Source organism: Nematolebias whitei, chromosome 3, assembly GCF_014905685.2.
Source record: "Nematolebias whitei isolate Nwh7 chromosome 3, NemWhi1, whole genome shotgun sequence".
NCBI lineage: Eukaryota > Metazoa > Chordata > Actinopteri > Cyprinodontiformes > Rivulidae > Nematolebias > Nematolebias whitei.
Genome location: NC_056500.1, coordinates 42,019,653 through 42,043,592, shown reverse-complemented (window position 1 = coordinate 42,043,592; position 23,940 = coordinate 42,019,653). Strand labels below are relative to the sequence as shown.

The 23,940-nt window shown below is 41.9% G+C and overlaps 1 protein-coding gene across 1 annotated transcript in view; it reads right to left on the bottom strand.

The window, feature by feature from the left end:
• kdm4c (lysine (K)-specific demethylase 4C) overlaps positions 1-23,638 on the bottom strand; it is a gene marked incomplete in the record, with an annotated part of 39,833 nt that extends 16,195 nt beyond the window's left edge. The window contains 17 exon segments of the mRNA XM_037698270.1: positions 1-32; positions 160-215; positions 2,776-2,852; positions 4,399-4,639; positions 4,932-5,119; positions 8,357-8,468; positions 8,567-10,470; positions 10,605-10,831; positions 11,014-11,207; positions 11,436-11,573; positions 11,719-11,822; positions 14,740-14,789; positions 17,401-17,594; positions 19,342-19,456; positions 20,364-20,539; positions 20,773-20,939; positions 23,546-23,638. Of these exon segments, the coding sequence (XP_037554198.1) occupies positions 1-32; positions 160-215; positions 2,776-2,852; positions 4,399-4,639; positions 4,932-5,119; positions 8,357-8,468; positions 8,567-10,470; positions 10,605-10,831; positions 11,014-11,207; positions 11,436-11,573; positions 11,719-11,822; positions 14,740-14,789; positions 17,401-17,594; positions 19,342-19,456; positions 20,364-20,539; positions 20,773-20,916 (3,952 nt within the window).
• Positions 23,639-23,940: the final 302 nt, after the last annotated feature.

Here is a 23,940-nt window from a genome sequence, read left to right as displayed (position 1 = left end):
GCAGCGCTATAGCACATATCACGTGGGCCCATCTGCACACACACACAAATTAATACATTACAATGATTAAGATCCACGGACAATGTATTTATCAGAGCCCTAGAGATTAGGGAATAAATATGTAAGTGGGAGGAGATAAAATCAGAGAAAAAGTCTCACTTGTTGTTTAGAGTTTTCTTCAGAGCTCCACCTCTGAGGTTACAGAGACAGCATTCCTGAGAGAGCATGGAGATCTGTGAGTTGTATGCAAGAAACACACCTGAAATTAACAAATGCATTGTTCTGCTACAGTGTCATGTGGGAGGCTGTGTGTGAGATACTTAGTTTCTAATGATGAGTAAGCATATAGTCACAGGTGAAAAGTTTTAGGTTAAAGCTTTACCAGTATGCTCCAGCTCAAATGTTTTGTGTTCACAATGTAAAGCAAAACTCATATTTAGAAGTCTGCCATAACTGATGAGAGCTTTGCAGTGCGTTTCTCAGTCACCCGTCTCCCAAGCACTCATACAGAACCTGTTTTATTACTCACCAACAAACAAAAACAAACAAAACACCCAGAAGTAACGATTCCATTTAGATAGAATTTGGTACATATGCAGATCAGTAATGGTGGCTTAAATGATGCAATTCGCAAGGTACCATGATAAGTGTCATCGTGCCTGGTGCAAAAGTGTTATCAGGTAGTTGCTGGAGCATCTGACTGTCAGTAATAGTCATAACAGTGTCGTCAGACATGGAGGATACCTTGTACATGGATTAGATAGCATTAACAGGGCTTGATGCGAGTTTGACAAAGGTCAAAATGTGGGTTTGAAAGGAACTACTGTTGTGTGCCAAGAACTACAGAACCAAAGACAACTCTGCCTCCTATTTGGATACAGGTATTGGACTATTTTGCCGCTTTGCCACTGGTAAGTGTGGTTCAACTCGGCTCTCTCCTTCTCGGTTTGTCTCAAGTGTAGGTGATTTGCCACTACAGTGGAAGCTAAACTGTTTCTTCGTTCTGTGGTTAAGATGGTAACTGGTCTTTGTGTGTTTGAGTCACTTTGCCCATTGTTGTCCTTAATCGCCCTATAATTGGACTTGAATGCCGTTAGCTTATCCCGGCACTGCTTGTAAGTCCGAGTGTAGCCATGCTGTGCCATAATCTCCAATACCTCTTGGTAAATGAGCTCATTTCTCGTGGTGCTGTCTGTCAACACGATGAGGAAGTGGAGGTTCAGATGTAGTTTTGCTGGATGGGTCATTCAGTGATGTAGTTCCGCTGGCAAAGGGTTGCTGTCTGCTTACATCAAAATTAGCCCCTCGGAGCAGCCCGCTTGGAACCTCAAACAAGGTGGTCCCAAAAACAGAGCTGAGTGGGGTGGATATCGACAGTGGAGAGGCCCTTAACTGGTGCCATGTCGTGCTGAGCCGATGAAAGTTGAAACCGTGACAAAGCATAATTTCTAAAACCCTACGCCAACCTACATCAGGCCAGAATCTCTGTCTCAGGGGGTTAGCACTAGAGCAGAGAGGATTACATCCAGGGTGGTGCCAAAACTTGGAAACATGGACTAACGATGGGTGGTGATATTTTATGCTCAGAAAAAAATGTTGGTTCTTCATTATGAAGGATGGCCCTCATATGTGCATATGGCAGCAAACAGGAGAGAGGACCAACACTACCAATGCTGTAAAAAGACACAGCGGTGTTACTCCTGGCATCATGATGTGGGGAACTGTAGGGAATGACTTCAGGTCACCTCTGACAGTGAATGAGAAGACCTTAATGGCAAAGTACTACTTCAGTGACACACTGTGAGTCTTTTTTTTTCTCCCCGAGACACCACCTTGATACAGTCTTTCATCAAGATATCTGTCCACATGCAATACTGGGGTCTATGGACTGCTTGAGACATGTTTTGGTCCTCTTGTGGACAGCTAGTTTCACTGATCTTTTACCCAGGCAAACATATGTGGTATCCATTTGGATGTCAAATCTGATTTATCGCCAGTTTGACAAATCTCAAGGGCCAGTTCCAAAAACTGAGGACCAACTTGCTGCGAGACAAGACACAATAGCTGCACGACTGTTCCACAATGAATCACTGAATTGAATGAAGGGGTTGCCACACCCTACTGACATGGAACTAGCAGTGTGTTGTCCATTTCAATTTACAAGACAGTGGTGAGACCAGCTATGTTGTATGGTCTGGAGACGATGGCATTGACAAAGAGACAAGAGAAAGAACTGGAAGTGGCAGAAATTAAGATGTTGAGGTTCTCCTTAGGAGTAACAAGGATGGATAAGATTAGGAATGCGATCATCAGAGGTACAGCACAGTTGCTCAACTGGGATATAAAGTTAGAGAGACCAGACTGAGATGGTTTGGACATGTCCAGAGGAGGGACAGTGGGTATATTGGTAGAAGGATGTTAGAAATGCAGCTGCCAGGAAAAAGACAAAGAGGAGATATATGGATGCAGTTAGAGAGGACATGGAGGAAATTGGAGCGAGGACAGAGTGAGATGGAGGAGGATGACTCGCTGTGGAGACCCCTAAAGAGAGAAAAGCCGAAAGAAGTAGTGTGTTGTCCATTTGATCTGATATTTCAATCATTGTTATGTATTCACATGACCTTTAACTTTGGGAACTTTGAATATATTCCATACTTTCTCTGTACATGAGGACATCAGAGGTAGTGAAGTTAATTGTTTTAATTGCAAAGCCAATCTTTTCCTTCATATTTTCCTTTCAACAGTTTAACAAAACAAAGGAACAAACAGTCTTACAGCTGTAAAGCTTCCCTCCGAACAGCGATCGCATGACCATTGTTCGCTGATGTCATCTGCAGCAACACCGTAGCAACCTAGAGGAGGGAGGGATGAGAATCAGCAGCAGAAAAAGTCCCTTTCACTCGCATCCCGCTCAGCTGTCACAGTCAGAGCTATCTGCGTGTCGTCGGTACAGCAAAAGAAAACAACAGACCCAACAGGAAAGTCTACTGTTACACAGTAATGAACAAAATGCCACATCCACATTGTTTCCACAGATTCTCGATGGCATTGAAGTGGTGAGTTTCCATGTAGACATACAGAGAATTGCAGACTGAGTGGAAATTGAAATCTCAGTGGTTTGTGTCGCTCTGTGTGTGTGTGTCTGTGTGTCTGTATGTGTGTGTGTGTGTGAGTGTGTGTGTCTGTGTGTGTGTGTGAGGGGGGGGTATATCTGGGTGGTCAAGATTTTAAAAAGACAAACATTACATGAGACTTTCTCTAAATGTGTTTGTCTTAGTCTGAAACTTCTGTTTAGGTGTTTACTTTCTACTAAACTGTTTAGTTTTTAAAGGCGGCTCAAACAAAATGTGCTAAATCTGATAAGTTTAAGGCTGTTTTCTTGATGTGGCAGTCCTAGTTCAAGTGGTTCACAAAGGATAATTTTACTTTTACAGCTCTAATCAGAAAAAAAAAATAGAATTTGATATCCCTAACAAATGTGAATCTTTTTAAAGTTTGCAGCTGGTACGAATCCAAGCAATAAAAGCCCTGGACCTGTAAGTAAGTGGGAAACTTCTGTTTGTACAAAGCTCCTAAAGTCCACATGTGCGTGTATGTCCATGTTCTTTTCCTCGACGATCCATCACAAAACCAACAGTAAAAATCGAAGCCCACCTCTGTTTCCTTTCCAGAGTTCAAATTACAGGGCAGAGAGAGAGATCTACATCAACTTGGGATCATTCTTGTGTCTGAAAACCCAAACTTGTGGCTTTTTCCACCAGTTTCAAATGACATAAGCTTCATCTCTTACTCCCACACGCATACACATATCTAAGTAATTACAAATGCAGTGCAGCTGTTTGTGCACACACCCTGGACCGAGTAAAATACTGTGTAGACCAAATCAACTCTTGTGATTGACTCAGATTTAAAAAGATGCAATGTCTTTTTAAAGCTGTGGATGACTGAGTATGACTTGTACATGGACGATTTGTAAAGAAACCCAGCACTGTAAATCACCAACGATTGTTAAAGTTGTACAGTATCTGTAGATTGTCAAACAGAAAGGTATACATATTTGTGGGTTTGCCTCTGGCTCGGAGCTTTTGAACAGGAACTGCGTGTGGTGAAAACAGAGGATTCACCCTCGTTCGTCTGACGGAGGAAATAAAATACTTAAAACCGCAGGGAGAAAAACGTCGGGGGCAGAAAAGATGTGGAACATTAAGATGGAGTGAGTCAGGATATAAACCCACTGACCCTCTAACCAAGACATCAGCGAAACGAGGACTACATGTGGAAACAAACGGTGTTGGTTGGTCGAGCATGTTAAGTTCAGCGACTGTAAACAGTAGTTTGTGCCACGGAGCTTACAGTATCGCCCGCTCACTGTTCGTCACACTTGCACTGTATACATACTTGCATGGACTTGCAGGCAGCAGCTCCGGCAGTAGAGCAGAGGGGAGGTGCCATCTTCCTGCAGCAGGGGGTTAGTCGGAGTCGGCGGACAGTTCTGCTCTCGGAAAGAGAAGCAGATCTCTGGGATAAGGGGCTTAGTCCTCCTCAAGCCTCCACAGAGGGGCGTTGACCCGTCCATTGGAGACCAAGGTTTGGTGTCCTTCACTGTGACACATTTACTGTCCTCAGTCCTGTCATCAGCCTGAAGGAAGAAAAGACCGACTAAGTTTTATGTTTCAGCTGAGACAGAGACAGGGATACTGGCAGGTTAGGTGGGAGACTAAGTGTTTGCTCTGCTGAAATAAGAGTTGTCATTTTAGGTGGCATTCAGTTAGCTGAAATTACAGGGGCTGTGATGAGTGACCTGTGGGTTTAGTATTCCTACTATTATTTAACTAATTATTCAGCAGCAGCTTCAGTGCTAACCCACAATGCTACTGGCTCTTAATCTTGGTGTTGCACTAATAACAGAGTTGTGCTGAAGTCTTATTTACCTGATAGTAAGGCATGAAGAGCGTGCACACGGCACAGTACGGCTGCATGGTGGATGCATGGGCATTGTACTCCCGTTCTGTTTTGAAGCAGCTCTTTCTGTTCTGCCAAAGGGAGACGAGGGGCTTCGCCCACGCTTCAACTTCCTGTTCCTCCCCTTCCTCTTCCCCAAGGCTCGCTTCAGGAGGCTCTAATAAAAGACGACAAAAACTCAAGTTTTTTAGATTTATGAGATTGCCAACCAAAACACTACATCAAAGCATGAATGGCTGGTTCAGAAAACACGGCACAAGCTTCAAGATCTGCCTGTTGGTTTCAAATTAGCTGTGAGGACTTTTTTTGGTCATGATCTGCAGCATCAAGGGAGATGAGAAGTGCATGTATGACAAGAAGTTTAGTCACATAATGTGTGCTACAAAATGTTTTGAAAGCTATTTGTGCATTTATTTGATACTGTTGATGTCAAGCACCAACTCCAACACTCAGCAGGGAAGCTAGGTTTGAGTGTTTCACGTTTTATTTTGCATTTTCACATTGAGAGCCGTTACTCAGTTCCAGACGTTTTACTTTGTATTAAATTAACCAAAACAAAGTCTCCCCGTGTTTTATTTATTTATTTTTAGTCCCTGGAGGGAGATACCACTTTAGGCACACAGGACAATATGAATTATTCAATTTGAAGGCAATACAATGTTACCATTTGAAAAAATAAAAATAAAAAAATAAAATATATATATATATATATATATAAATTAATCGTGAAGAACACAAATCCTGACTTGCTGTACACGACCTGCAAATTTGGACCCTACTCAGTATCAAGAGTGGTTTGTTTTCTATTTCTCATTTTTGGATAATTATTATGTGCTTTTAAAAACGCATTTAGCACTTGTTCTGGTTGTAACAAACCCATACCAAACTGTGACAGAAATACCATCACTTCTATTTCTTACTGTGCACCCAGAAAATAAGGTCTGATAAACAAAATAGTCATCATTAATGTATTTAAACGCTTTAAATTTCTCATACCACACAAATGTGTCATTATTAGTTCCAAAATCTTTTTGATCAAAAACACAATATTAAAAGGTTTAATTTTACTCTTCTGTCATAAGACGGCTGATTATTACTTTGACTTTTTAAACTATATCTAGTTAAAATAAACCTTTATTTCTTTTGCGATGTCCAAAGTAATAAGTCCCGTAATATCCAGTGTCTATCTCTCCCAGATTATTTGTTAATTTCTGATTTTGCAACAACAAAAAATTAGTAAAATAAAAACAATCCACTCACAATTGATTTTCCAATCTTTCCACTCGCAGACTTGAGGCTTAGTCAAGTCTAATCCTATGACTTTAGTGAATTTAATAACAAAAGTTTAAATAACTTCAGCACAACAGACTGCTGCCTGTTGATTAATTTAGAGAACTATTTTACTGTTAGTTTTTTTTTATTTTTATACATCATAGATGTACAGTACCTGCTGGTAAAACTGCAACCCTTGTCTGATCTTGTTGAAGAAAATGTATTCATGGATTAATACAGTAAAAAAAAAAGTTTAAGCTTTAAACATGTATAATTGCTTATGTTTCTTATTAGACTCCTTCCATAATCATCATTTTAGTGATAGTTTATAGAAAGTCACAACCAAGTGTTGCCCTTTGTGGAAGATCAACTCTCTGCCGGCCGCACTTCAACACCAGTCTTATTCGTCTGGCTCAGAGTTTGACTTATTTTGATTAAAGTAAGTTGGTAACCTGAAACCTTCGATTCTACAGTTGTGATTTCACAACGTTTCTGATCGGGGCTTAATTTGTAAACCGGTCGATCAAATAGAGGGCGGACCAGTAGGGTGGGGGACCCTTTCCCAGAAAATTTTGAATAAAGTAGATGTGATTTCCTGCATTTTGGTGTATTTTAACAGGTTGTTAAACATCCTCCGTTTACCTACATTTGTAAACACTCTGCTTCTGTCAAGCAACCTAGCCCCTTACTTGACGTTTCTGAGCCCGATGCCGTCCCTGCTCGTTGTTGTCCGACTCCACATGTGAACCTCCAGGCACCTGCCTGCGAGCTCCTGCCTGCGTACGACTGCCTGGTTAGCTCGGCACTCACCCCCACCACTTTTTTAGGGGCGGTGATTTTTTTAAGGGTAGAAGCGGAAATGCTACTTGAAGAAGCAGCTCATATGTGATATTGAGAAACTTGTGACTGTTGTGTTTAAAATGAGTGTTTATGTAATTATTTTCAGGGTACATATCCAATACAAGTTTTATTCATCCAAGGCAGTCATATTTGTTCATAACTTTATTATTAGTAAGCCTGAGCGTTACCGGATCCAGGCAAACAGTTACCGGAACACACCCTATCAAAATAAGAGTTTACAGATCCTGTTCTGTCAGGATCCGGCTCAAATTAAGCCCTGCTTCTGATCCTGGCTTTAAAAATCTATTCAAGTTTACTAAACTCAAAATGCTGTTTTTAGCTCTTGAGCAGGATGAAGTCACCTGCACACAGTTTGCAAATCCAACAGCACCAATTAATACAACAGAGCGCACAAATGAAAACCTGACAGACTGGATTTCCATTAAGATCTGTCATTTATTCAGCTGGCAGTAGTCGGGTTCTGTGCTTATAAGGTGCCTGTTTTTGTACTAAAGTCCTCAAAATAATCACATTTTCTCATTTTAAAATAGGCTCCCTGGTTGTCTTTTCTCACTCAGAGGTAAACAACAGTTCACAGCCATGAAGATGATAAATGTGACTGTGGGCTGGACCTCTTTAGCATTAGTAGACGCTAAAGAGGTCCATCTCTTTAAGGATATTAAAACCATAAAAAAAAATAGCTCGTTTATCACTAAGGCATTAAACTGTGGTAGGCCAGAGAATTAAATGTTTATGTTTATGTGTGTACTGACGTCAGAATATCACATTGCTGTTGATGGTGAGGTTTCATATAATTTGAAAAATAAGGAGGGGAGAAAAGAAACCTCAGAGTAGAATGATTTACTCTGGGAAAGCACAAATTTTAATTATATTATTGTACTACAATACTGAATATGTTAGCCAAGTTTTACGTATTATGGCAATGAAAGATGTCCTTTTTGGCTCGATGTGCTCCCTTTGACATAAAAACTGTTATTTTCAGCTCGCAAATTCAAACAATCCAAAAAAATAAAAACTTTATGGCAGCTATATTTTGGATCAGTGCAATTTAACCCAAAGAACTCCAAAGGATTATGGTTTCTGGCATAGTGCCACCCACCATGCAACGGAGACCACAACAGAACATGTCCCAGGGGTCTCTGAAGAAACGAGCAACAATGTGTGCATGAATCAACGTCTGAGTTTGCCGATGAAGCCAAACCATAACAATAAGTTGAAATGAGCCGTGTGTGTTTGGGTGTGTTTGTGAGAATGAGCCCACCCTCGTCACTGGCAACCTGTTGTTTGACAGCAGTGGGCACAGCTCTTGCGGTGGGCTTCCTGAGCGGGTGACGCCAGCTCTTAGTGGTCCTCTTGGCAGACAGAGTAGGATACTGGCACAGACAGGGAAAGTTGAAACAGGTCAAACTGGGCAGTACTGGTGTGAAGATCTGAAATCTGAACGACATAACTGTGTGTAAAGAACACTCACGGCACAAACCTCCCCAGGTTCAAGACTGGACTCTTCACACTCGTCGTCAGTCGTGTCATTTTCCTCCTCTTCCTCCTCTTCCTCCTCTTCAGATGAGTCACTACTGCTTTGTCCCTTTGCATCTCTTTGTTGTTCCATATGTTCATAATCGGATTCCTCTTCCTCCATGTCCGACTCCTCATCATGTTCGCTCCCTCCTGTCCTAATGGGGGACAATGCTTCTCTTTGTCTGCCCAGTTCCCTGCTAAGTGACAGCGATTCAGCCTCGTCCACTTCACCTGTTTGCAAATCATAATCGTCACCAAGTTCCAGAGGTTCAATAGCACCGACTGTAAGGAGAGAGGTGGGCTCCAGTTGGGCCCAGGTGGGAGCTCCACCTGCATCTTCCTGGTTCTCTGACCTACGAAGGTCTTTTGCTGGATCGTCCAGGTCTGTGACCTGTTTGCACTGAGGTTCGGTCCACATGGTGTAGGGCAGAGGATCATGGGAGAAATCAGAAGGAAGCTCTGGATGTAGACTCTGGATGACAACCGCGGGACCCTGGGAACTGAAGTTCTTCCAGACGCTACTGGAGAAGGGTTTGGGTTCTGTGTATGGATTCTGGAAAGCGTAATGGCAAGACGAGTGTGTAGTGTGATGGCTGAGCTGTAACGCTGCGGGACTGTTGTTTTGGGGACATAATGTGGGGTCAGGAGTTGGAGGACTGCAGTTTGTTTGACCAGATAACACTCTTGGAGTTGCATCTTTGGAGTTATCTGTGTTTGGATTTGATGGTTTGGGTTGTGGCTCGCTTTGAGGTGCAGTTCTATGATCTAGCTGGCTGGGGGCGGTGTCATTCAGCCCACAAGTGAAATTCCCCAGTTTTGTTTGATCCTTTTCAGAAGCAACTACAGATGATATTAGCATTTCATGAACATCCCCAGGCATTATGTTGTGCAAGCCACTGTCTGCTAACTGAGCCATGTTTCCTGCTGAACCAGACACCGCTGCTTCTTCACCATTAACTGCAGGATGCCAGTGGTTGGTGTGTAATACTGCACTGGGCTCTGCTGACAACTGTACAGCCACCTCTTCCTCTTTGGCTTCGTTTAAGGACGGAGATCCAGTTGGTGTTTCTCTCTGAAGCACGGGTGCAATCTGGTGACTGCATGATGCAGACTTTGGAAGATCAGTGAGCTCGTCATCAGCAGGCGTGAGGGACGGCATCTCTTGGGTTAAAACTGGCGGTAAAGGACAAATCCCAATCCTGTCAGTCGGCTCTGGTGTGAGTTGGGGCATATCCCCTGTATTCCTTTGCAAAAGAGGAGGTAAAATACTTTCTTCCTTTCTGCCAGTTCCTGCACTCTGCTGTGAGGAGGAGGCACTTGATGTGGCGCCATCTCCCTCTGCTGGTTCACTCTTGAGATCATAAAGTGCTTCAGCGGTGGAGTGTGAATTCATATGTATCGGATCAACTATGTCCATTTCCTCTGTTTTAACAGTATCGTTGGTGTAGTTTCTGGTACCTGTGTGTTTACTGCTGTCAGTGTCCACAGCTGGGCTGTGAGATGAGGAGCTTGACACGTGAATCTCAGATTCAAGAGGACACAAGTCTGTTTTGGTCTCAGGAAAAGTGTCTGTGTGGGAGGATGAATTGAGGACTTGCGACACCGAAGAGCAACACCTCGACTCATTTATTCCCGGGTGTCTCTGAGAAGCCTCAGGACTTAACCCGAGTCCTTCAGGAGTCCTCTCTGAGACCCCGGACCTTGAGAGGTCCTGAGAGTCAGTGACAGTTGCCTGTAGCTCAGTCTTCCCTGGAGAAGCAGGGGAGCTGGAGTTACAGGAAGCATCGCTCTTAGAAACCCCCAAACCGTTTCTCTCGACACGATTTACCTTGACCACACACATCTGTCTGCAAGGACCTGTCGAGGATACAAAGACAGACAGAACACCACTGTAAGGTTTTTAAACACATTTTAGATTAAATTATTTGAACAATAAATAATAAAAACCCTAAAAAGAAACTGAAAAAAATTGACAGTTTTTTTTCTCCTACCTGAGAACTGCAAAATGTTCGAATTCTGGTTGTGCTTGGACTCAGTTTCCTTTTTCTTTCCTTTTTCTACTTCTTTGCAAGTTTTTCCGACTGCAGACCTCCGCACCTTGGACCCCGAATGAGCGCAGATGCTTTTCCTCTTGCTGCTGTTCAGTTCTAAGCTGCCATCCAGGCCGACCGGCTCCTCTGTGGTTCTGAGGCGCTTGGAGCGCATTCGAGAATGACTGCTGCTGTCAGAGAGGAGAGATTAAAAAACTCTAACACTCTTAACAGCCTGAGCATTGTGATTTAGTAAAACAGCTGCATTTCTCCACCCCACACACTTATTTGGGCTCCACTCCTCCACCTATTGTGATTCCAATACCGCTTTAGAAACATGAAAACAAACGTCCAAGTTTGAATACTGAACCTTTTATTAGTCGCCTTGGCTTTACGGCGCCTGTGCAGCCAGCTCTGCAGCTCTGGTGTCGTACTGGGAGTGGGCACAGTGTGGTCAATAAGAGTTGAATCTTTGCCCAGCATCCAGTTGGCGTAGCGGTCAGGTTGAAAACGCTTCACAAAAGGCTCCATGGAAATCTTCACCATGTCCTTGCTACAAGTGCACTAAAGGTAAGAGGAGGAAGATACAAAACCATTTTAAAGTGGGGGTCAAAACATGACTCTCACTTGTTTAAAGAAAACAGTTTTGATTGGATGCATTAAAAATGAGCAAGTTGTCTTGACACTTGTTGAGCACCATCTATTGTAAATGTATCATATTACAATCCATGATATGCATGTGTTGTAAAAAACATACACTGGTGCAAAACGTTTGGTCGAGTGAGATACTACCTGTGTGGCCACTTTGCCATAGTCTATCCAACGAACTGTGGCGAAGTTGGTGGACTCTGCGCAGTTAAACCCGTGATTGAATCCAGCGTGGTAACCATACGGGAAGGTGATCATGAACTCGCCAGCTTCTTGAGTAATCTGACAATTTATCACAAGGAGGTGCACAAAAAGTGGTTCGTAAGAACAAAGGAGTGACAGAGAAAACATGTCAGTTTCAGCTTCAGTGTTGTCACAATGTTTGACGATAAAGAATGAGCTGAAAGACGAGGAGTGGACAGTGTACCTTGTCAAAGGGAATGCCATACTTTTTCAGTATGGAAGGGGAGATTAGAGTCATCTTGTGACGAAGAAAAGCCTCACAACCCTTGAAGCTGTTGGGGAAAAAGCCTGACAGAGAGAAACACACAGACACTTCATTAAAAACACTTAACAGTCCTAAAAACTGTTAAATGTAACACATGACTGGAAGTCCTTCATTAATGGCAGGAAGTGAGGATAATGGTGGGCAGAATTAACATTTTCAAGGACCATAAAAACTGACATTAGAGGCTAGTATGAAATTATGAAAAGAAAATCCATCATCATTATTATTAACACTCTTTTTGACCTTGTAGAGTAATAAGTCAGTTCAAACGTGATGTTACAAAAAAAAAAAGAGAGATTATAAACTGAAATTAAAAACATAAATTAATCTGTACAGTTCTTAACTACACATAGACACCTACACATCAGAGCTTTAAGAGTTGTGTTCTTTATGAAATTGTGAATCAGTATTACGGTTAGTGTCTCACCTGTTGTAGATAGCTATTAGAACAATGTTAATTGGAAGAAACAGCCTTTATTTCTGAACGGACTGCTAAAGGCTAATACAAGCAAAGCCAAGACCAAAGTGGACTCCTGCCATTTTAAAACTTTCCAAGCTGTAAAGAGTTGTGCTGGTTCTACAAACATTAATTTATACACATTTACATCCCTGTCAATTTCACATTACACAACTACGTAATATGGTTAGCTTCTGAAGCTATTTAAGTTTGTAAATAACCATAAAAATCTACGCAAGTAATAGTGTAACATAAGCAGTACACCAATGACCAATGTTGAGAGATATGAATAGTGAATGTTTGCAGTTTTCAGGATGAGCAGGGAATGCAGGTGAATCTTAATGTTTTTGATGGAAGATATTCACGTAGGTGGGAGTTGCACTGTGTTTAAGAGCAGAGGTAGGATCGTTTTACTGCTTGTCCGAGGCAGCGCAGAGTGACCGGTCCTGGCGAGTGGCGGCAACAGTTTTATCCACCACCAGGCACAATGGTGGAGCCGGGGCAGGTGGGGGGTAGCCAATTAATCTATGGTTGTAGATGGTAGATTAATCTTCAGCCACCTAATGAAACTATACTTTGGAGAAATATAAAAACTACAAAGCACAGATTCCTCAAATGATAGGAGTGGTCGGTTTACCATATTTTTTGCTGCATAAGTCACATTTTTTGGGCATAATTTGCATGCGCTGCCACTTATACGCCGAAGCGACGTATTTATGGATTTATTTTTCCCCCATATTTATAAACCAATTTTTGGCTGAGATATGATCGTTTTCATTCATTCTGACTGAAAATTTTGAACACTGCCATTTTTCAGCTACTAGATGGCACCAGAGTAGTATTCATGCCGTTGTATCATGCAATAAGTAAAAGTGGCTATTAATGACACAATCGGCTTGCCATACAGTTGCATTCAGGCCCAAAAAATCTGATCCGACCCGGCCCCAGCACGCAGTCATAATTTCCGAACCCCATCCGACCCGATGAAATAACAGTAATTACAGGTCCGAACAAGGAAAAAAACAACATTTTTAATTAGTTATTAACGGTCGGGGACAAGCAGTTGAATTAAAGCAGCAGAAGATTCAGAGCTGATGGGGTGTTTGTCATTTCATGGCCATAAAAAAAGCATTTAAACCCTGTTTCTGCCTGCTTTCTTCTGAAATACTGAGACACGTGGACAGCCCTGACACGTCCGCTTTGGGATCTCACCGGTTTGGGTCGTTGGCCGCGCGCGTCCGCAGCTGCAGAATGAACGTCCATTTGGGCGATGGATCGCTGCCTGGCAGTACAGTCCCATCTGAAGCTTAACTGAACTTTTTAACTCTTTCAAGGCCAGTCAGCTTGTGGTGAAATGGCCACGTGCAGGTGGTGGATGTATGGCAGACCGTGTTATCATATAACTGGATAGCGATTGATGCCGACCTAATTAAAAGCACGAGATCGGCCCGCCCCGCCCATTAATCACATTATCACGGCCCAGCCCTTATCCGGGCCGGTCCCGGGCCAGGTTTCGGGTTCGGGTTAGAAATGACAGCTCTAGCTTGCCATAGTAGCCACCTTCGTCCAGCTCGCTTGGAGCAACCGTCAAATCAGCTTCATTTCGCTGCACCGCACCAGAGAAATGCAGCTAATTTGACCAAAGAAGTGCATTTATTAAGTAAAAGTTCAACTGAGACACAGCTTTGCTATAATTTGGGAGCACAAAAATAATTGTTTTTAGGTGGTTATTTTAAAATTTTTGTTAAAGTCCTCCCGTGCACGCTCCTGTGGCTGCCATTTGGCAGCCAATCAATTTTTGGCACAACACCGGCCCACATTTCTGCGTTGTCAGCGGTGACATGGAACAAACGCGACGCGTCAGCGGTGACGTATAATAGATGCGACATTTACGGCGAAGCGACATATTTATGGATTTTCCACTTTATTACACATTTTTGGACTGATGCGACATATAGGGCGGTGCGACATGTACGGCGGAAAATATGGTATATATGTTTATGGTGGTGGCCATCTTGGATTTTGATGTGGCAATTTAAATATTTAGGAATCTTTCTTACGTCTAGATGCAGCCACACACCAAAGGTCCATGTACAACAGGTGGAATAGTAATGCTTCATCTTTCTGAAGAACCCCACTTTAATGTAATCTGAGCTATCACTTTAACACACCAACGATAAAACACAAAGATCCAAGAACTTTAGTCAAACAATGTTCATTTAGCTAGTTTTTTAATTAGTTTACGTGTTTTCATACACGTGACTGAATGTCTTAACCCAAGCTCTAATCTCTGCAATTAACACAAAATGGAGGTCTTTAAAAAAATGTTTAATCTTTATTTGGATAGTTTTGATCATGTTTGTGTCCAGAAGTGTCCACCTCAAAATGTCCTTTCATTGCTTTTCTGCAGACAGCATGCCTCTATAATATCAGTCACCCTGCTGGTTCAAACAGACAATAAAAAAAAGTTTGAGATTCTTTACCTGTAGCCAAACGCTCCAGTCTCTTCCCGTGCTCGGGGGGGATGGCATACCTGTGAGAGACGCAGAGTTATTTCTCTGTGTGTAAAATTCCCTCAGCAACACGTTACAAAATTCAAGACTGCCATCAAGTGGTGAATAAACGTGTTTGAGAGAGGACAAATCATCTTTCAACACCACTGTAAATATTACTGAATCAGTTTCCTGTCTGATCTGATCACACTGTTCTCTGGCGGCCATGTTTTGAGGCAGACGGTGGCTCATTAAAACAATACTTTTTGAAAACGTTACTGTCAAATATCTAAAGTCTTAAAAAACGACACAACGATCCAACGCTGATTGCTCCTGAGTTCAGCTGAAATTCTGCGTCTTCCTGTGCAACACTGCTGACGCCATTCAAATTTAAAACCATCCCTCAAGTTCCCAGTCAGGAACTGGGGGAGCGTGACAGAAATCCCTCGAGGTTTGACTCTGCACTCCACTCGACGAGCTCCATCCGCCCTCAGGTCTGCAGCGTTCCTATCATATCACCTGTCAGCTTAACACACCACTGAGAGACTCGGTGGGGGGGGCACCACCTCGGTCAGTGGTGAAGCAGGGAATTGGAGTGTTTGGGGAGGCTGAAGAAGACTGGCATCTTTAAGCTGCCCCCCCCGAGATGAGATGTTGAAAAGCAGCAGGATGAAAGAGTTCGTTAGTGTGTGTGTGTGTTGGGAAATAAAGGTGTGTGTGTGTGTGTGTGTGTGTGTGTTGGGAAATAAAGGTGTGTGTGTGGGCACTTGGCACACAAGGCTGCTTTCTGTGAACGTATGTCGTTGTCTGGCTGTGACACTGATCCCTGTGGGGCTGGCAGGGCACGCCGCTCTAATGAGCAAAACTACCTCCAGGGCAGGAGGAGAGGGAGAGGGGGCGAGCCACGCCGACAAATAAAGGTGAGCTCCGTTTTGATCAGCCTTCATTTTCCACCTCTGCCGTTACCTCCAGCTAACACCACGCACATCTGTGACGGACTTTATTATTACAGCCATGAGAAAAACAAAGTCCACCTTTATTTGGTTCTAGTGCAGGGCTATTCAACTAAACTGCTCAGGGGGCCACAGGTCCTGAAAGCCAACAGCTCGGGGGCCGGACATCCAGTAAGTAAAGTCATTATGTAAATAAACCAAGTTTTACAATAATCTGTTACCTTTTAAATTTGATTTTTATTGCATTGAATCATAAATGCAATAAACAGACACCCCCCCCCCTTTTTTTTTTTTTTTTTTTTTTAATGAAGTGAGCCAGGTTAAAGTCACCCGCAGGCCACCAGTTGAATAGCCCTGTTCTAGCGTTTTATGTACTGGGACAGAATGAAAAATGATCTGGTCTTCACCGGGTTCTGAAACTGTTCAAGTCTAACGACACACGTACAGAAAAACATCTCATCATGTAAACAAAAATAAACTAACACTAAACGTTTAAACGAAGTCCACCTCAGGATTCAAGAGTGTGCAGAGCCACGTTTACAGACGATAACTTGAAGTAGTCATTGTATTTACCAGTGGTTGTGAAGGAATGTCGGCCCACTCTACTTTACAGCATTGCTTCAGTTCATGAGGGTTTTTGCAGGAAAATGCTTGTGCACAACTCCTTTAGGTCCCATTTCAGTCAGGTTATGGTCCTGATGCTGAATGGACCTGTGCAACACCTTATTGACCGTTTTACACATTATGGTGTAGGTTTACTTGCCCTGTGCGAGTTTACAGTTCAGGATCTGTTATTATGCACATCACCCAACAAACCTCAAGCTCAGCTGCCCATATTATCTAATCCACCATTTCTTAGCAGGTACAAATAATCCTTTATTTTGTGAGAGTCATCGCTGTGGTAATTTTGCTGTTATAGGCTTTAAAATATAAATAATCAGTACATGGTTACAGCATGCTGAATAAAGACTTGTGTAAGATGCACACGTGCGCAAATTACTGTAATTTCTGGACTATTGAGTGCACCCAAATATAAGCCACGCCCACTAAATTTAAACAATAATATAAATTTTGTACGTATATAGGCTGCACTTGTGTATTAGCCGCAGCATTGTATAAGCCGCGGGGTTCAAAGCCTGTGAAAAAAGTAGTGGCTTATAGTCTGGAATTACGGTAGATCCACACAGGAACAGTCATAAATGTACTGGTGCTGTTAATGTAAAACAGACAGCTGACTGCTGTGTATTCAGTTTGACATTTATATTTACTCTGTAAAAGAGACTTAAGATGTGCATGCAGTGTCCTGAAACATTTACTGACCTGAGGAACTTCACTGAAGATGAAGGTTAATTTTGCACTCTGGTAACTGCACAGCTGTGCTTTCTTCTGTTTCTTAAATTACAGTTTAAAATAAACCCCCGTGTTGTAAAAAAGCTGAACATTATCATTTACATCTACAAAGTCAAATATCCCTCAGATATACAACTTCCAGTAAGTAATGAGCTGTAATTAATAGTGACGAGTTGCAGGAGTAAAAAGGTATCCATGGCAACAAGTACTTCCAGCATACGACAGAGGCTGCAGCACTGGGAATAAATGACTAATTATCCAACTCTGTCTAACAAATCCTTTTGGTTTGTTTATATCCACACATCGTGATGCGTTCACCCTCTACTGATAAACACTGTCCCACACTCACCAGGACTTGGGCTCTCCAAAGTGAAGGTAGTTGATGCTGTACAGGTCCATGTCCTCGGTGTGCCAGGAGAAGGTGGTCTTCCACATCCCAAAGTAGAGGTACGGAGTGTTGACCCCCTGAATGGAAACGCCACAGTCCTCCTCGATGACGTCCAGGATGGAGTTCAGGTGGCCGATGTTCCACTCCTCCACATCCTGGAAAATTACAAACAGAAGCTTGACCGTTGCAGCAAACTATGGTGTTAAATTAAAATAAATAAAAATGTGTGCACAAGCAAGCAGAGCCAAGAGGGGAAAAAAAGCCAAATTGCTGAGCCTCAGGAAAATTGTTTCTTTACAACAATAGTGATAAAAACTCACACAGAAAATGTCATTTACACTCGATACTATGGCGTCCGACATCGTGGCACTGTTCTAATCTCAACCATCACCGCCCCTGAATACATATGTTTGTATGGGTCCCCTTCTCACGTAGACATTAGGAGCTTCCCGTAGAATCTCCTAATCTCCTAAAAGTTCTTCTCTCGTTTTGTTGTAACTTTGTTTTGTTTCATTTCATAAGTATAAGAAGAGTACTGTATACAGCACATTATACGCCTGTTGCCAAACTATAGTACAGCAATCTGTAGCAAAAGCCCAGATAAGATAAGATGTTATTCTCTACCACAATTGTGGCAGAAATTCTCCTTTGAGCTACATTCATCAAACACACAACAAGAACCAACAATAGAACTAAATAAAAACCACATTATCACCATTAGTTACCATTAAGATGCGTCTACTTGGCTTTGTTTAAGAACATTACTGCAGATGGTACAAATGGTTTCTTATAATTATTCTTCCTGGCCAGTGGGACTCGGTAACGCCCGTTTGATGGAAGCATCTGGAAGCAGTTGTGTTGTGGACGTGAGGGGTCCTCGGTGATCAGGGTGGACAAGCAAAGACCTTGTAGAATATTTGATTTTGATTTGTGACTTGAACTTGGAGCTGGGATGATAAAAAGTGCTTGCGACTCTACATCTATGTATAAGTCTGTGACGTTTTATTAAATTATCTTGAGTGGAGCAGAAGTTATCGACGAGACAAGAGAAGTTTACAGATGGACAGACGGAGGTGATTCCACGTCTGACTTTTGACCAGCGTTTTAAAAATGGGTGATTATTTTAGTTGAGAACTATCCATACACAATATATGACCAAATCAAGACAACAGATAAAAGTTTATAATGTATTTTTGCCGAAGAGATTCTTTCTTCTGGTGAGAAAGAAAAAGTTGGAGTAATATGTTAAAGCTGTGCTGCTGCAGAGCAATTCAGCTTGAAGCAGCTGCGAGTTTCAGTCGCAGCCTTCTGAAGATGATTCGAACATTTTGAGCTTAAAACCAGCTTGGCTTCCGGTACGATAATGTAAGTGTTTGAACTAGTATTTTAAGATGCTGGTGAAGATTCTCGGTCATCCAGGACATGATAAATTCAAAAACGTTCAATACAAAAACAAATGGACTTTATTTGTAACAGAAGACGTTTCGCTTCTCTTCCGATTTCAACCTTCAAAAACTTATAATGCAGCTTTAAGACTGATTCCCAGCCAGTTTCACACCTGATGGGAACAGAGGGGCCTCATCTGTGAATTAGAGGAACAAAGACCTTAAGAAACCCCTACTGTTAAGGTGTGAGGTGTGATTTGTCAATCTGCATATGTATGTGTATCTTATCTCAGCCTTATAACCTGAATCTCTCACTCTCTGCTCTTTGAATTGAGAAAGCTCCTCGGATGAGGAGCGAAACGTCTTCTGTTACAAATAAAGTCCAGTTGTTTTTGTATTGAACGCTTTTTGAATTTATTATTTTAAGAACCAACTAAAAATAACTGAACCTTGACAACAAATGCTGGCCACACAATGACTAACTTTGACACAAATAAACCGAGCAGTAGAACATTACCTCATCGTAGAGGCTCCCACTGACGTCTGCACCATAAATGGGCGAGACGAAAGTCAGATTCTTCCAGTATTTCCTCTCCAGATCTTCATAATTCAGGTAACGAGGTGTACAATACCTGTGAGAACAAAAACATTTATAACATTCAGTCGAGAAAAACAAACTCCTCCAACCCAAAACAGTCCATGCTCAATAATTCAGGTATACAATCCAACAATTTTCAGTCAGGTCATCTGGACAGTTTCTTCTTTTTTTGCTGAAACGTTTCATCTTCCATCCAGAAGGCTTCATCAGTCAAGGAAACACACAACACAAAACTGATTCTTCCCCAAACAGCTTACTTGAAAGTGGAACAAACAAGTTATGTTGGTGCTAAGATGGTGTCTTTGGCACGCCCCCTCCTCCGATGCCGGCCCTCTTCCTCGTCGACAGTCATGTCAAACTGGTTCAAAACCAAAAAAGTTCATGCTCAATAATCCAGATATACAATCAGTACAACATCCAGAAGAAGCCACCATTGTATACCTGGATTATTGAACATGGACTTTTTTGGTTTTGAACCAGTTTGACATGACTGTTGATGAGGAAGAGGGCCGGCATCGGAGGAGGGGGCGTGCCAAAGACACCATCTTAGCACCAACATAACTGGTTTATTCCACTTTGGAGTAAGCTGTTGGAGGAAGAATCAGTTTTGTGTTGTGTTTCCTTGACTGATGAAGCCTTCTGGATGGAAGGTGAAATGTTTTAGCACAAAAGAAACTGTCCAGATGACCTGACTGAAAAATGTTGGAAACTCCTCCAACATTTCACATCATGAATGCAAAAACATTTTGATGCTACTGCTCAGAATCTCTACAAATATTTGGAGAGTTTAGTCTAAATTAAATTAAGCCCATAATTGATCATTATATTATATAAAACAATCCCCAACTCTGGCAGCATAATGAAATGTTTTGTCAGACTGAAAGAACTTTTCCTCCACAATCAGATTCACTACACGACCAAAAACACAACATGGTACTCACATGTCGCTGTTGGCTAATCGCCTGAACTCCTGCACACTGAGCGGCTTCTTCTGGATGTTGTACTGAGTGAAGAGCCCTGACTGGCCGGCCATCATCTGCTGAATGGGAGCGTCGATCATCACATCGTCTATATCGTCGTAGGTGCGACGAGGCTTCCAGCCTTTAGGAGGGATGACCTGAGCAGCAGAGACAGCAGCGCTCTAATCTGCATCGTATTCATTGTATTCTTCAAGCAGATTATTTTGATAATTTAATCACACTTATCAGGAAAAAGTTGATTTTTTTTTTCCCACTTTCTTTGTTCTTTTTAGCTAAAACCACATCCATTCCACGTTCATGTCAGAGATTATTGCACAGATCCATCGCTGAAGCTAACGGTTCCTAAGTGGAGGCAGAAATCACGGTCTACCTTGGCCAAGCCAGCACGGTGTGCACCCTGGGACTCCATGTAGACCAGGTACTTGTTGAAGTCTTTAAACTCTTCCATGGTGGGCCTGAAGGTCATAATCTTGCAGGTGGGGTTTGCAGGGGTGTACACCTCTGCCCCCGCCATCCTGACACCTCAGCAGCTGTAACCTGGAGGGAAAAGGCAGAAACTTACACTTGTGCCCTGAAATCAACTGGTTTCTAATAGAAGTGGATTATGTTTCCATTACAGACTATGGTAATCCCACAGAGCAACGGTTTCTAAAGTTGGGGGTCAGGATCCCACTGAGGGTTGGGAAACACCAAGTGGGTGGTCTGGAAGAAAAAAAAACTAACAAAATCAAAATAACGTTTAAAATGATTGTAAAAAGTTAATTTTTTATCTTAAACCAGTACAAAGAGAGAAAAACTACAGTTATAAAAAAGGATAAAAAAAACTATTAGAATTGTTTTTGAGGCTTTTTTGTTAAATGAATTATAAACAATGTTTGAACGTTTTCAACCAGCAACAGTACCCAAAGATGTTTTCTGCCAATTAAAAGTTGAAAAGTCAAAGTTTAAACTGAATGAATATATAATATTTTAGCTTTCGCAAAAATGTTCATGCATCTATAGAATAAAAACATTATAAGTGTTTTTTGTTTGTTTGGCTACTCAGTTTCCAGCAGCTTCAGGTCCTGGCCTTCCTTTTAGAAAAGATCTGTGATCTTAATTAGATTTGCCTGGTTAAACAAAGGTCAATAAAATAATTTTAAAAAGTAATAATAAACTAGCGTTTATTTATTGTTTTATTGCTTCTGATTATGGCAGCAATTTCATTAGGAAATAAAACTAATTTATTTTAATTCTATGTGCAATTAGCGTTACGTTTCTGTCTAGATTAAACTAAATGAGTACATAAACGCATAATTTGGGTGTTGTTTAATGATATCTTATTTTATTTTACACCACTAATGATTTGATGTCATAAATATGATATAGTTACATATAACAGTCAATAAAGGGTTAAGAAACATTGTATTAATGACATCAAATCAAATTAATTATTGTCATTTTTCCTGTTTTATTGCAATTTCTGACAGATTCAGGTTCAAATTAATAACTTGTGTAAGGTAATTTAATTGTTAAAGTCTGTACAAAGTGTCCTTAACAATGATCAGTCCAGAACATGGACTGTAACACCACCACCTGCACTTTCATCCGTTAGCCCACTACTGTACAAACTGTACACATAATATACTTTCTACTGTTCATAAGTACTCACATACTTATATATATATTTTTTTTTTTTTTTTTATATAGCTGTTTATACCCCTTCATATTATAACCTGTTCATAGTCTGTACACTCACAACCTGTATATATTTATACCTATAGCATATTCAAAGCAACTTACTGTATATTGTACTATATATATCTACCGATTTATTTTTCTTGCTAAGCACTTCTGGATAGATGCAAACTGCATTTCGTTGCTTTGTACCTGTGACGTGTGCAATGACAATAAAGTTGAATTCTATTCTATTCTATCAACTTTCTCAGACTTATGTTTCATCATTTCACCGTCTAACTTCTGATACACTATTTGTTTATTTAATATTTTCTTACTTACACACAGTGAGTTACAGTGTTGTATTTAATATTGGTTTAAGAGTTACTGTGTTGTCTGAACATTGCTCCTTATTATCAGCGTAATTAAATTGTGGGACAGTCGATTCATCACACCACCACCAGATGGCGGTAGAGATGGACCAAATGTTGTTTTGATTCTTTAAAACCCGCTTGGTGCCCTCTTCAGGATTTTGTCCCATCCACCCATCCCACTCCCAACTCTTGAATTAATCGTGCCTGCACACAAAAGATCACATCATCCCATGTGAATTTAAACCCTCAAGTTACATGTTCCTCCCCTGCGATTCAAGCTCCTGTCCGATCAATGTTTGTGACGGACATGTGCACACAGAAAGTAAGAAAAAAGAAAGAACATGCAGTTTAGTCTTTGTCTGAGGGGTTACAGATACTGTTTGACTCGTAGATGATCTTTACGGGACGGTTTCAGCCTTCATGAAACCGAAGTGACTCGGGTCCAGCTCTAAATGAAACTAAACCTCCGCTGAGCAGCGCTTTGACTCGTAATCTGGGATTAGCTGCTGTAGCTCGGCTCAGCTTTGTCTGCCAGCGGGACCTAGCAGCTAGCTAGCCTACGTTCTGTTGTGATGCCGAGTAATGGCTGAACGCAGCGAAGAGGCTGCCCCCTCGGCTAGCTCACTGTCTAAACGTCGGGCTCGTTTGACTTGACTTCATTCGAGCTCCTGTGTTTCAGCTGGAAGCAGTCGGAAACTGAAAAGTATTAACAACTAATCGTAGCTACATGAGCCAACTTGTTACTGCACGAGCGAATGGAGTTTAAATGCCCCCCTCGAAAGGAGGCTGATCGCAGGCCCGTAGCTTGTCTCCGTGAGACTTCGTGCAGTTGAATCCATTTGGTCTCTTCTGATATTTTAATCACTTATCTTACACGTTTTGCAATGAACAAATGAGCACCGACAAGCCGACCTGCGCGAGGCTCGCACGTTAACAGCTTGCTAGTTTGCCTGCTTGGAAGCGGCTAATGTGGTTAGCGGCTGTAGCTTGGAGATTTGTGCAGCCCAGCAGTCACGGAAGCGCTGCCCTCTTCCCAACACGCCTCTACAAACCTACACACCATGCATTCGCTTCTCAACAGGACTTTTTCCACACTAGTTCGCAAAACAGTACCTTTATTTGGAAATACGGAATCGTGTTGTTGTTTATCTCCTTCCTCGTTCGCCCAGCTGATTCACATGACAGCTGCCACTGCTGCTTCGTGCCTCCTGCGAGAGAGGGCTGCGTCCTACACTATCTGCTCGGTGCATGCGATCATGGCGGCGGTGCAACACACCCATCCACATGCTTAGAGATCTGCGAATCAGCTGGCGAGTCGAGGAACTGTTACGCCTCCATAGATGTTAAAAGTTCACACTGTACATGCAGGGAAACATGTGGTTTGGACTTTTTAAGTAAACTCGGATGTGTTTTGTCTTGATGGATTATTTTAAATTGTCCAAATCTTACTGTATAACATATTCTATCTATCTATCTATCTATCTATCTATCTATCTATCTATCTATCT